This window comes from Rhipicephalus microplus, chromosome 10 (genome assembly GCF_043290135.1).
Source record: "Rhipicephalus microplus isolate Deutch F79 chromosome 10, USDA_Rmic, whole genome shotgun sequence".
Classification (NCBI taxonomy): domain Eukaryota; kingdom Metazoa; phylum Arthropoda; class Arachnida; order Ixodida; family Ixodidae; genus Rhipicephalus; species Rhipicephalus microplus.
Window position 1 is genome coordinate 31,046,125 of NC_134709.1, and position 14,493 is coordinate 31,060,617.

The window sequence follows — 14,493 nt, forward strand, 5'->3', positions numbered from 1 at the left end:
TTGTGCCCAATATTTTCTTTATTTCATAAGCAAAAAGTAGAACTGTCCTGACACGTTCAAGAGTAATTTTTTTCTTTAAATGCTTCAGCTTCTCTTTAAGGATATCTCAGTTGAAATCAAGAAGAAACGGGCATGGGCAAGGCATGCAGAGGAAAAAGCTAGAGAACCGCTATTAATTTATAGTAACAGACTGAATTACAACAGAAGCCAAGCGCGCAAAAGGAAGGCAGAGAGTCAGGTAGGTAGATGAGATAAAGAAGTATGTGGGGATAACATGGCCACAAGCACAAGACTGAGTTGATAGGCGAAACACGGGAAAGGCTTTACCCTGCCGTGGGCGTATTCAGGAGCAAAACGTGGGAGAGGGCTCTGCACTACTGTGAAGATAATGATGTGCGAGTAAATAAGGTAGTTAGGTACTTCTGTATGAGGGAGAAAAAGTCCACCTGTCACGGAATGGTCGAAAGAGACTAGCAATGCTATTCGCATTAAATAAAACTGTACAGTGCCGGTACCTTGTTGGTTAAAGCCCTGGACTTCCAGGAGCTCGGGCGAGTCCTCGAGGAGAAGCACCCGTGTCGTGGTCACCACCTTGAGAGAGGCAACCTGGTCAATGATGACATCACAGCGCAGCGTCTCGCCAGTGCCTGCACAGAATGCGGAAATGTCAATGAAGATAGTATTGCTTACCAGCAAGCGTTACTGATTCATCCAGGTGTGACTACTACGGACCAATTTCAAATTACAAGGCTTCTTGGATGTGGCATTTAGGCTCCTCTGCCTTCCCGTTAAACCAGTGTCAAAACTGAGTCCCATAGCACTGCCAGTTGTACTGCGTCTTACACAATACAATTATTATAGACAGTAGCAATACTTTGGGACAGGCTACGCTACATTATTTATTCCTGTGGTTCTAAGTATCACATTGCTGAGGAGCGTAAATAGGCCAAACTAACAAAATGTCAGATGGTTCTAGTCTACAGCTTTTCCCTGAATACTACATCAATCATGAACTTATGTCATACAGATATGGAACTATCAATCACTTCTTTTTAGGTGGGCTGCCAAGAAAAAGTATTTTCATGCACTGATAATATATGGTAGCGCAGACAAAGGACATGGACAAGAGAAGGCACATTCAAGACAACACCTTCTCTTGTCTGTCTCTTCTTTTGTCCGTGTCCTTTGTCTGCGCTACTTTACATTATCATGCTACCATACCAACAAGCCCATATCCCCACCTTCATTCATGCACTGCACCCGGTTTTTCAGATGAGCAGAAATGTGTTGACTCACACAGGGGAGTAGTATTGTCCCTTATACGAGGTGTTTTATAAGGCTACATACTCACTTTATGATGAAATCCCCATTTCAGTGAAGACTGGTGGTCTCTCTTTTACCCAACTGCCTGTTACATCAGCGTCTTCTAAAATGGATTCAAATGTTCCTCAATAAAGCAGGTATTGTACAAACTACGATTGTCTCATTATATGCAATCCATATTCAATCAACTCTTGAGTAAGAGTTTCTGTCATGGTTTTGATTTTCATCTCTTGTAAGAGACCAGCACGACTAAAACGCAATACATGAGATTACCTCTTCTTTACAAGGTAACAATGAATCCAGTCATTATACACATGCAAGATAACTTTCCTGCAAGGACTTTTTACCTATATTTAGAGTTATACAAAAAAATTACGGTGCATAGGTCTATTGTATTGTTTAAATAAACTTTTTGTGGAGAGGGAGAGAAAAGAAAACAAACTAAGAGGAGGCAGGGAGGTTGACCTTGCTGTAACTGACCACCGTAGCACAATATTTTAAGGCAAAGTGAGTGGCATAATGAAATAATGGAGTAAGCATAATATGTAAATGCATATGATTCAGCATTCATGATACTATCAAGGACAACGGTAGATTAGAGTGTGCAGCGCTGCTCTGAAAGGCACACTGATCCACCTTTCAGAGCAATCATTTAATGACTTCAATATTCCAGTTTATTGGGTCACAAACCAGTCGCTGCAATTTTTCGAATCCGTAGAACGGGTGACGTTACAAGGGTTTTTCATGCGTTTCAGCCCTTTCTCTCCTCTCTTCACAATGAGCACGCCGGACGCAGTACAGAGATAGGAGGCACGGGGAAATAATTTACAACCACACGGGTCATGATCTTAAGCATGCGTTACCAAACTCAATCACTCTCTCTCCCATTTTGGTTCTTGTGCACAAGCATGGCTCACTCTGTAATGTTCGACTATGGAACACCACAGCACCCTGTAGCAAGAAGTACATCCGATCCAGGCACTGCCATTGATTAATGCCGGTTGTTCACCAAAAGAATGCTGGCGGACATTGGACATCAAACAGCGAGCGCTGGCCACTCCAAAGCGAGTGAGAATGAGCTTTTATATGAAAAGAGGGCACCTGAAAAAATGGCAACTTCATGCTATACGTTAGACTTCCCTTTGCAAAGTATGATTGCAAGCTATGGTGAAGACGTTCACAGCAGTTCTGGCTACCCGAAGGACACGTTTTTTTACCAAGTCGAAAAGGTGGTTCGTGACCGTCCTTAAAGGGGAACAATGGTGCTTTTTCGACCATACTGAGATAATACTGTTTTCAAATAGTATTTACAGTCCTGCAAAGGCTAGGGTGGTGCATTTTGCCCAGACACTCATAAATACTTTAATTAAGCTGTAAACGACAAGTCAAAAGAGAAACCGAAACAGGGAGCTGCTCTATCATCCATGATGGGTATCGGATGACGTAGCGAGACACACTACACGGGAACCGCCACGTCTGGCCAGGGTGTAAACATAGCTCGCGTGCCTCTTGTGACGCGTGCAAAGCAAATCGGCGATGTCATCCGACGCAGAATCAAGCTGCGCCAGCTCATCTGAACTTAACAGTCATAAGTTCAGCGATGACTGCAGCTACTATATGAGCGTGGAAGCATCGCTTTTTGATTTCGGCCAGCCAGCGTGTGAAGCATCTGACATACCCCGAACCGATTTCCTCGTTGCTCAACATTGTAATACCTGACGTCAACGACGACTTATACACTGGATGCAGCTGACAAAACTGGACTGTGCTCGCGTCGTCGTCGCCTCGTAGAAGAAGCGCGTGCTGCATCCGTCTGCTGTGAAAGGCGGGGTTTTACATACTCAGGGTGGCTTTTACATACTCAGGGTCATACACTCAGGGTGGCTCGTATTTATAAGTGTGATTCCAGAATCAGCTACAAACTTTAAAATTTGTTTTCTAAAATGCTAACTTATATTTGTATAATTTGGCACTTATCACCACAGTACTGACGAGAACACATCTTTAAAGTTTTTATGAAATTGGTGAATATCGAAAAAACGCCGGATTTTTCCTTTAAGGCCTGCAGCGCAGATTATGATACAATGTATCCCCCAGCACTTTCTTTTTTTTCTTTTTGGTAAATGTTCTACAGTTCAATAGGTCTAAAGCAGCATACAATGTCAGCCCAATACTACCGAAACAACACACTATGAGATGTCCTATGTTATGGCTGCAATTACAAATTTTGCTAGGGACGCTCATGTTTATGCTGAACCTTTGACTAATAGCCCGTCCACCCCTTCGCTCAAGGGAATGCAACTTTGTCGTGTCTCTTGCCGTTAACCATTGCCTTTTACAAACATCTATCATTTCATTCTCACAGTGGGTGAGTGAAACAAGAAAGAAGGCAGAGAGGAGTGTGCACTCACTCGTCTCGCGTGCTAACACTGTAGCCGTCTGTCGACCAGGCTGGCTCCATATTGCAGACACAGTTGCTGTCTGGGAGCAGCTGTCCTGCACAGACACTGTGGCCACCTCGGGTCTGCTGGAGTGCCTGCACACAGAGAGAAGTGGTAGCAATACACTCGCTAAACTGCCTTAAAAATTTTGTGAAAAGAGAAACAAACCATATGATGTTTCTTGAACATGGAGTTAGGAAAATGCAAATCAGTTTAGGATGACATGGCATGCTGTCAATGCGCTTTAGGTTACTTAGGCAGTGCAGTTTGTAGTGTGTGCATGTGCCAACAGTTCATACAACTGCTTCCAGCTCTTTATATATTCGGTTGCTGCGAAATCCTTGGATTTAGTTTCTTGCTAGGCAGCCTGGTGTACAGCTGGTCTTTGCATGGCTCGTGCTTGTGAAAGCACAGCCCACTACTAAGTTTACATGTCACTAAAGGAGAAACGAAAGCCCGATCTTCTTCTTTTTCTTAATTATTATTTTACACTCTTGTATGCCCAAGGGGAAGATATAGATAGAAAGAGTGCTAATTAAGTTATTAGCTTTCAATGATATGTGCTGCAAAGTATTATACAATAGGGCTATATAAGAGCCTTAATAGAGCCACTGTTGGATGTATGGAATGGATACATACTAAAACCATGTCATTGACGGTGACTGCAAACAAAAAATACGTCACAAAAGGGCAACATCCTCCAAAGGCATAACCACCAGTAGCAGAACTGCCCCACTAGGTTACTAAACTTTTTCTCACTAAAACTTGAGTGCCAGTTCACCAGCCTTATGTGAGAAGTTCCAACGTATGTCCTTGTATGTAGCCGAGTTGTCGGAAAGTCTATAAACTCCCCACGACATGGACGAAAACCGCAGACAGCAAGTTTATTTTTCAACTTCTTGGGTTCCTTGCCCATTCGCGTCACCATCGCTTCACTGAAGTAAAAGACCCTCTTCTGGGGCCATTTCAGACGTTCACGAACACTGGAAAGTAAAAATGCAACGCTAGTGCCGTTTCAAGAACAGCTTTCTGGGGATTCGCCTTGAGCATCAAGGCAAATCTGTGCTATGACGTTTACTACTTACCTTTACCTGCTACATATGGTGACCACTATGACTTTAACGCAAACTTTCACGCCCAGGTCACGGTTAGAGTCACCTAGCTACGTGTGTACAGCACGCAATGACGTTCCAAACACACGTCCCAAGAACGCCTAAGGTGCGTCGGTTGTAGTAGGATCCGTCTCAGGGAACGAAAGCAATTACGACAATGAGCACATACGTACCATTCAAAGCAGCTGCGCTCATCCACGTCCACTAAGTGCAGAGAGAAATTAGAGGCGACTTCGACGAGGCGCGGCAGTAGAAGTCTAGGCACGTTCAGTCTAGCCTCTTCAGTCACGCTCAGAACGAGGTACAGGAGGCAAAGGCAACCCGGAGCCTTCCGCACAAGATCCATGCTTCAAACAGAAGGAAACGTCGAATTACCGTGAAACGTAACACAGCGCGGCTCGATACACTTAGCTGGAAACCCCGGCATTCAATATAGGCGTTCTTTCGAACGACAAGCAGAGCGCGCGCGAGCGACGCATGGCAATGGTCGCCGGTGGCTCTGCTTGGCTGCGTTTGGCTCGCCGCCACAGTTATAATCAACTTTATAAATAACCGCATAAACTCTATAAAAGCAGGCCATGTTAATTTTTGCACACAAAGCGAAGTAAATCCTAAGCACTGTGTATTGGTGCAAATAGTTATTATTCACATTCGATTTTCTGTGTTAGCGTTTTTTACGTCGTAAAGAGGGCGTCAGCGCGCACGAATTAGTTTCGGTTCGTTGTCAAAGTTGTAAAATGACGTTCGCTGGTACAACGGTACAACTACTCCTCCAAATTGATAATATTTATCTGATTTCTCGTGCCAAAACGAAGCTGATACGCCTACCGCGCGAAAATTGTAAGCTCGCTTTCGAACAATGTGTATCCGCTGTGCCGAGCTAGTGTGCTTGTGACGTCCTTTCGGAAAAAAGCAAACACATGACCCCGTACGTTACTCCACCATAGCCGCTGCAGCAAAGTTTTGGCAGTAGCAGCTGCCGTAGTTAGACTGAAGAGTACGCTGAAGCTGTTATGAACTAGACATGGGAAATTAATTAGTCATCAAGCTTCGCGCATTTCCACGGCGAAATGTGCGTGGGTCTCTCGCGCGAAACACACCGCCGCGAGCAAATTGATGAAACAAAATAAAAGCCGCCGGTAGCTGGGGCGCATTGCACGTGCTCTGTGGATGCACTTCGTGTCAGCGCTCGAGGCGCGCTTGGGACGAGCGCAGCGTCGACCGCGCCGCGCAGGCTTCTCGGAGTCGCGACCTTGGAGAGGTCCCCGCGCACTTTCCCGGGGCCGCGTCGCATCGTCCCGGGAGTGAGAGGATAATCGTGTCGATAAGCGCGCGCGGTCGCATCCACAGCGGCCGGCGTGCGACGTTTATTTCTATACCTGACACGAATGGAGGCAACGCGAGAGTGGGTCGGCGCGGTCGCCGGCGTTGTGACTCTGGCGAGCTTCGTGGGCGGACTGTCTCTCGCCTGGCGAGTGCGGCGCGCCGCATCCTCGGCGGGAATCGCGTTCGCACCCGTGGCCGCGGCCGCGGTCTGCTGCCACTCGTGGCTCCTCTACGGTCGTGCCGCCCGGGAATTCGCCGTCGTGTGGGTGAACGCGTGCGGTCTGCCCCTGATGCTCGTCAACGCCGCCGTGCATCGAGCCTACGCGCGCAACAGCGGACCCGGTTGGCTTCTGCTGGCGGCGCTCGGCGCGCTCCAGTTGACGGCCCCCATGATGAGCGTCGTGTGGTTGGGCCGCGTCGCGTCTCTCTACACGGTGGCCTGCAACGCGGCGCCGGTGTCCCGCATCCGGACGGAACCGCTGCCCGAGCTCGCCGCCTGGGCGCTGGCGGCGTGCGGTCTCTGGTCGGCGTACGGGGCCCTCGGAGGAGACGTGCCACTGTGCGCCTCCAACCTGCTCGGGGCCCTGGTGGCGGCGGCAGAGCTCACCGCAGCCGCTTTCAATAGGCGGCAGCACAAGCAGCTATAAGACGAATGTGATACTCAGCCAGTAGAGGTGAGTGCGTAAGGAGACATACGCTTTTATATCTCAAGAGGTCTGAGTGTTTCTTTTTTAGAGTGAAAGTAACTATCATAGCACTGGCTTAGTGTTTAATCCCAAGTTTTGTCAACTTGAATGTAGTGACACTTTCGCTTAATTTTGTGTGCTCGACCAAGGTCTTGGGTTCAAATCCCACGCTCGCTACTGAGGCACAGGCAATGAACCACACCTTCACATTATTATTATTATTATTATTATTATTATTATTATTATTATTATTATTATTATTATTATTATTATTATTAGTGGTGGTGGTGGTAGTAATAATTCCTAAGAAAATGCACACGCGAATAATGCACACGTGATGTATCACGAGGTATTGAACCAATGCTTGGTCAGGCGAACCTTGGTACTACAGTTAAAAACTCTATCTAACGAAATCCGATTTTACGAATGTTTAGATAATGCAAGCTGAGATGTCGGCCTGAATTCATTTTCTTTCCTGCTACACAGTGTTAGGAAATGGGAGGGGTGGAAAAAAAAAGGAGGGAGAGGAGATGTTGTTGGTGATTATGAGAAAGGGGGCGATCTAACAAAACCTTGCATCAATTTATAGTCTCTTGTCGAGTTCTGTCTCGATCTCGAAAAAAGCTTTCTCAGCACCTTCAGAATATGGCGCTGATGAGGTGGTCCCAACATAACTTTTTCCAACTCAATTGCTGCTTTGCAGATTTCATCAACGGAGTGGCCATAGAATTTTTTTTTTGCGCGATATATCGTGGACCGACGCAGAAGACACGTCGCGGTTACGAATAGCTGTGGCGATCACTCGTCGTTTCCTACATCTTATAGACAGCCCTAATTGTGAGGCCTGCGGCACCCCTGAGACAACTGAACATATCTTGGGCGTGGGGTACTTACAGAGTTCAACGTTTTCATCAACTGAAATTTACGAAGCTTTTGTAGCACCGAAATCGCTGTTACGAAGTTTCTCCGAAGGTAAATGAGAGCAGTAAAGGCAATAATTCCTTTCCAATTTTCACACAGACAGCTGTCCTTCAGACGTGCGCTGTAAAGCTATTGCTTTAGAGCCTGGCCACATGCACACGTTGCAGCGCGTCAGCGCGTGGCTTTATCGCTTTATGGCGCCGCGCCCTCTTTCAACAAAGGGAAAGGACGCCGCGTCAGAAAGACACATGTTGACACGCTTTCTCCCGCGGCCCCACGCCCTTTCCCTATGGGGAGAGAGAGCGCGTTGCTATGCGAAGCTGCGCACCCACTCTCTCCCTAGGGAAAGGGCGCGACGCTGCTTCCAAATTTCGCGCGCTGCAATGGGTGCATGTGGTCAGGCTTTCAGTTACGTGTGGTCAGGCCTTTACAGCACCTATATAGCATATAGCACGCTAATTTTATTTTGACGCGGCTGCACGTCGCACTGGGTAGCACTTTTGCGTATCGAATGGCGCTGCGGGTGGTTGTGACTCGTTGTCTCCTTGTAAATACTCCCACAGGAAAACGGTGTTTACATGATGCTTGCTCTCGTTATTTAAATATTTATGCGACGGATGGCACTGATATCCAAACATTAGGGGCCCAGGTGGGCTGTCGTCGCTTGGCGCAACACAGGCGAAACCAAGTATAATTTTTTTAAGAGGAAGCAAGGTAGAAACACGGAGAGAAAGAAAGGAAAATAATTAAATGGGACACATAAAGAGAAATAAATAGATGAATAAAGTGGAAGAAATAAATAGAAAGAAAAATTGTAGAGAGGAAAAAGAAGGTTGCTACATGATAGGGTGCTCTAGTTTTTTTTATTATTGCAATATAATCACACGTCATGTGTAAACAACGCATCGAGTTATTCTTTCCCGTAATAAATATCTGTTGAAGTTTAGCGCTTGTGTCGTCTCTTGGTGCCCGTGTTCTTCGTGTAACCTGGTGTGTACGGCCATGCGCCATGATGTCGCACCGACTAACCCGCCAATGCGTTTTAAGAAAAAAAAACCCGGAAAACTGAAGAACCATTTGAGAAGCTAGGTTTAAATTTAACCACAGAAAATAATTTAAACGTTGGTGCCTCTGTTTTGGGAAATTGCCACAGTGATGCATTCAATGCGGTGTGTAAATTCATTCAAGACTCTAAATGTTTTTCAACATAAGACCCACTTTAACAAATAATAAAAAAAGCGGGTCGAGAATTAATTTTCGAAATGTGGATAAATCTGAGACATACCAAATTAATCGGGTTTGGCAAACTCAGCTGTCTGGTCGGCTCCCAAACTCAAGGTATAGTTATTATATTAGTGTCTACTTTCTTGTTGTTGTTTTTCTCACTCTCTGAATCTCTGTTTTTTTTAATATACTGTCTTCATTGTACAACTTTTTTTCCTTTTTTGTTGTAAGCAATAATGCAGTTATCGTCCATAAGAGATTATATGTTTTCTTGGCCAATCTCTCCAGAGTGGGTATGAGCCATGGATTCTAGGCTACAAAGAAACAAACAAACAAACAAACAGAAGACTGCCCAGTTCGCGTTTCTTCCATGCTTGGCACCACTAGTTCGAAACTGCCTTATTGCTCTGCCTGCTCGCTCATTAACGGCATTCGTTCTGCCTGTTTTTGACAATCGGCAGCTTGTCGTAGCTTCATCACGTGACCATTTATACGTAGCCCGCATAGCGTGGACTTGGGAGGAATTCGTGCTCTGGCGGACTTTGCGCAGGAACATACATGTACCATAGGGGGATTTAGAATAGCGTTTGCAGGCGCTGCGGGCATAGCGGGCGTCATATGAGTTTCAGAATAGCGTTTTCTTCCCCTTAGAGAAAAGTCTGGGGACTTTCGCCCCGACCGCAAACCCAAACGCTCGGAAGCTACACACAGCACTTCGCGGGCTAAGCGTGCCGCGATCGCCGCACGCTATTTCGGATTTTCTGCAAGCGAGCCGCGAACGGCGACTCGCGTTACGACGCATGCGCAGTGGCAGCGACCGCACCGCAAGGGCTCGCGGTGCGCTATTCTAAAACTCCCTATTGAGGCCTGACCACACGTATAGCCGCTGTCAGTGCCGTGGCTTTCTTGACGCGCGCCGCACCCTCTCCCTATTAAGAGAGAGGGCGCGAAGCATCGCGTAGCGCTCTCAACTTCACTATTTAAGGGGGAAAAAGATAAATCTAGTTGTTAGTACGCTAAGTATTACGGCTAGGTGGCGTTAGCCACCGCCCGATCTAAGGAGTACAGCCACATCAATTCATCAATCCATGCACGCGTTCTCCCTCTTCCCGGAGAGAGGGCGCAACGCTGCGTCAGAAAGCCAGGATAGGGTACCTAAGCCACGCGTTGACGCGCTGCAGCGGGTACATGTGGTCAGGCCTTTTAGTGTTAAAATGCCGCGTTAGCTTTGGGGGTGACGTTACGTTAATTGTAATATTGTCACGGGCTAAGTAGATGCCTGAGGATGACGACGACGAAGTGCTGAACGGGAACGTGCTCGGACTGCAGCAGCGTCGTACGCATTAGCTCGCCAGTATATTCGCCAGTACACATTTGTTCACCAGTGTATACTTTATTCCCCCGTAATAATATCATCTGGGGTTTTACGTCCCGAAACCCCGATATGGTTTCGAGAGATGGCGTAGCAGAGGGCTCCGCGAATTTCGACCTTCATAGTGTTCTTTGACGTGCGCTGACATCGCACTGCCAACGCCTCCTCTAGGAAGATGCCTGCCGCATGAGAAAAAAAAAACAGCTGCCATACCCTTTCTCTCCTTCATTTTGAAAATGTTCTCGGTCGCTAGCGTCACCTGTGGCGGATGGTGCAACAACGCAACACTTTGCATAGCCTCCGAAACAGTAGTGCACAGTTGCAGGTCTTGAACAATGCTCGACTGATGCGCCTCTATGGGCCGCAGATGAAAAATGATTAGCTGGTACCGCCCGTCGCCATGATGATAGTGTCGGTCGCGAGCGCCGCCACGCGGAGATTGTTTAAAACTGAAGGCAGATCAACTCCGCTGGGAGCGTGAACCATTCCTCAGGCATCTTTCAAGAGGAGGCGTTGGCACGGCATACGGGTCTCGTGCATATCGCCTACGTCGAAATTCGACCACCGCGATCTTCGGGCTAGCATCCCAACACCCTAATCGCTGCACCACCGCGGCGGACGTTACGTCACAGTTTTCGATCTTGAAGAGCTGAAAGCTTTCTTCCTGAGTATTGTGAATTTCCTGATTAGACGGAATTAATTCGAGCGCCCTCATCACTCGGTTAAACCGAGTTTCAACTGTATTAGGTATTGATCGATACGTGGGGTTGAACGTCCCAAAACCACCATATATGATTATGAGACGCCGTAGTGGAGGGCACCGGAAATTTTAACGTGCACCCAAATCTGAGCACACGGGCCTACAACATATCCGCCTCCATCGGAAATGCATAACTGTGTTAGGTATGAAGCACGTTACAGCTGCAGGGCTGGTCGGCGTCTCCTGTCATCACGATGCGCCGAGTAGCCGTGATCCATCGTATGAACGGTTATGCGCCACAATGGATAAATCCCACACCAGTCCACTAAAAATAAAGGAGGCAACGTTAGAGCAACGAATAGCCCATTCGTATGGGCATTTAAAGGTATTTTTAAAATTTGATCTATACAAGCACCTGCAGCTTGTATAGACCACATCTACATGCTTCGCCATGTAATGCCACGTGGGCATTATCATACGGTGGCCATTCAGGAAAAAACAATAGTTGCGAACCAATATACATGTAACTCGCATACAAAGATGAAAATAAGAGCTAATTACAATGCGGCGGAAAAAGCGTAGAAAAGTGGTAACACATAAAAACGAAGCAATCACGTTGAATGCAGACACAGTTTTATACAGAAAAGAAAAGCAAGAGAAAAATAATGTAACAACAAAAGCAATGGGACAGGCTGTTTATTACGGGAGATTGATAATGTAAAAACAATTGGCATTGGGATAACGTTTTATAATTAGGTATATTCTTAGCAAGTCTGTTTCAGTGAATAGGGGTGGAGAAAAAAAAAAGAACATTGAAACTATTTGGGCGGCAGACCATTTCCAAAACCTTACACTCATGATCACAACGTGTATATAGATGAAGTGACGGGAGGATGTACAAGTTTTTATCCATTCCTGTGAGATCAGAGTAAATTAGCTAAAAGAGTTCCAATTTCGCAGTTAGGCGGCGTTGAGGAAGGGTTTTCCAATCAAGGTTGTTCTCAACTCTGATGAATTATCATTTGTGTATGTTAAGGCGCGCGCGTTTGTATACGTGTGCGTGTACACACACACACACACACACACACACACACACACACACACACACACACACACACACACACACACAAATGTTTAAATTCGAGGGGTGGAACGGTAGGATCGACTGAACTTCTCGACGCCTCCCCCACCGGGCCTCTGGCAACGCCAGCGTCCGAACGTGATGTGCTGTAGCTACTTACCCAAGTACATCGATCTCTCAATTGCTTTGCTGGAGCGCCCTGTTCAGGGCATACTAATCACGGGGGTCGGGGCGTAGTCCGGAACTGAGAATCGGGGTCAGCGTGACCCAGAAACTGTGCACGGTTTACTTGAACGCGCGAATATAACCTCGCGTGCAAACCCGCCGCGGTGGTCCAGTGGTCATGACGCTCCACTGCTAAACCGCAGGTCGCGGGATCGGATCCCGGCCGCACTTTCGATGGAGGCGAAAACGCTTGAGCCCCATGTGCTTATATATTTAGGTGCCCGTTTACCAGTTGATAGGCTATGTGCACGATTGTGTACACCACTCGCTTTTTTTTGTCATTTGCATCATGTAGAGGCTAAAAGAAAGCGCAAGATATATCGTACTTTGAATGAACATCCTGCATAATAAAGTTGTCTTCATCTAATTTCATTTGGCAGTTTACCGAATCATATATGATCACTTTTCTGTAGACACTACCACGTTCGGCGAGATTTGTGACCTGCCGCTTCCTGCAAGCAATGTGAAAAGCCAGAATTTTTCTTTGCTCGAGATTGACGTAATCAAAAAATCATTTGACACTTTATTCCTATATCTTGAGATTTACCTCTGTTTATGCCAAACGTAAGCGTCAATGACTTCAGTGTAAAAAGATATTTAATTACAATTTAATTTGGACGACTGACTATAACACATCTGAATTCAACAATTACCTCATTATTCTTGCTGATGTAGAATTTCGATTGCCTTGAATTAACGTTGTAGTGATTTGGCGCAGGCAGTTCTTTATTGGTGGCGTCTGAAAGGGTTAGAGAACCTCCAGTGGTCGAAACTTGGGAGGTCCTCCGCTACGTTGTCTCTCACAATCACATTGCCGCACCCACTCCTTTCTATTCTAACATTACCGCCCCATTACAATGCATCTGCTGCCTTGCGAAAAGCGCCCCCATGTGAATGGAAATTATATCGATAATCTTAGAACCTTCCGATCAGATTACGTGCTCAACGTGAACGTCAGAGTATAGTTCTGCAACGGTCGCTTTCGATAACGCTGCAAGGCTTCGATGATACGTAACGTGCCGCGTCTGACCACTTGTCGTTTTTTTTTTTGTTTTTTTTTATCGACGGCCGACGCTCTGCTCGCCGATATCATTGTGCAGTGTGTATTGCTGTAATCTGACCTTCCGTTTTCCGGCCACAAGTTTGACCAAATAAAGAGTTCCATCTTGAACAGGTCGACTTCTGCCTTCGTCGACGTCAGGACGACGTGTTATCGAGATTTCTGGTGGTTAAACCACAATGGTCGTTAAACCACAACAATTATTGAAGTTTAACATTTGTTGGGGTGTAACTGCATTTCCTCCAACAATTATTTGGCGAAAATGCAGCTGTCGCAGCCGGGATTTGATCCCGCGACTTGCGGGTCAGCAGCCGAGTATACTTAGCCTCTATAGACCATCGCGGCGGGGCGCTTGCAGTGATCCGATGCAGTTGGCACAACTACAGTACTTTTACATAGTGGTGTTGCGTGTGAAATGAAATGCATTTTTTATTATTTTTCTTGGCCTCTTTTTTTCAGGTTGGTACTGGGTGTTACAAGAATAATCGAAGCGTCATCCACCCCACGAAGTCACGAAGATTCATTCATACTTAGCGGTGTTTCCCAGACAGCCTCCTCACCAGACAGGGTGTAGTACAAAACAGTATTAGCGGCCCAAGCACTCTTCGACGACGTTGTACGGAAGGCTGGGCAGCTAGAGTGGCTAGACGAAAGGGATGTGTGCAATACGACAAGCAATACTTGTATTACTGCTTTACGACGGGCCACCAGGGACGGTGTATCGTGCTCAGAAATAACATGTCTGCTAAACCATACAGCCAATGTTATTTTGCGTAGACCAATGTGTACAAACACTATACGTTGTTGCCTCTTTGTCAGAATTGTATGTCCTTCGGGCTCTGTAATAAACTTTCTGTTAAGTCTCTCTAGCAGTTCTTTGGGACTGTATAGCAGTTGCATAACGTTGCGAAGTATAGTTCGCTGAAAAAGGGCAAGGTCATCAACATCATCATCATCATCATCAACACAATCCAGGAGGTATGTACATAGTACAAAACCCAAGTTAGGGGCAGAAAGTTTTC

At 46.4% G+C, this 14,493-nt stretch overlaps 2 protein-coding genes across 2 annotated transcripts in view; one reads left to right on the top strand and one right to left on the bottom strand.

Annotated features, from left to right (window-relative positions):
• LOC119181467 (nuclear pore membrane glycoprotein 210) overlaps window positions 1-5,363 on the bottom strand; it is a 69,712-nt gene extending 64,349 nt beyond the window's left edge. Inside the window, exons 1-3 of the mRNA XM_037432721.2 lie at window positions 5,050-5,363; window positions 3,735-3,859; window positions 516-647 (exon numbers count right to left, since the gene is read on the bottom strand). Coding sequence (XP_037288618.2) covers window positions 516-647; window positions 3,735-3,859; window positions 5,050-5,222 — 430 coding nt within the window. The 5' untranslated portion in view covers window positions 5,223-5,363. The remainder of the gene's footprint in view (window positions 1-515; window positions 648-3,734; window positions 3,860-5,049) is intronic.
• A 754-nt stretch (window positions 5,364-6,117) lies between these two features.
• On the top strand, window positions 6,118-14,224 carry LOC119181084 (uncharacterized). Its single transcript, XM_037432260.2, has 2 exons — window positions 6,118-6,876; window positions 13,931-14,224. Exon 1 carries the CDS (start codon window positions 6,265-6,267, stop codon window positions 6,847-6,849), a length of 585 nt encoding a protein of 194 aa, XP_037288157.2. The 5' UTR covers window positions 6,118-6,264; the 3' UTR covers window positions 6,850-6,876; window positions 13,931-14,224.
• The last annotated feature ends 269 nt before the right edge of the window (window positions 14,225-14,493 follow it).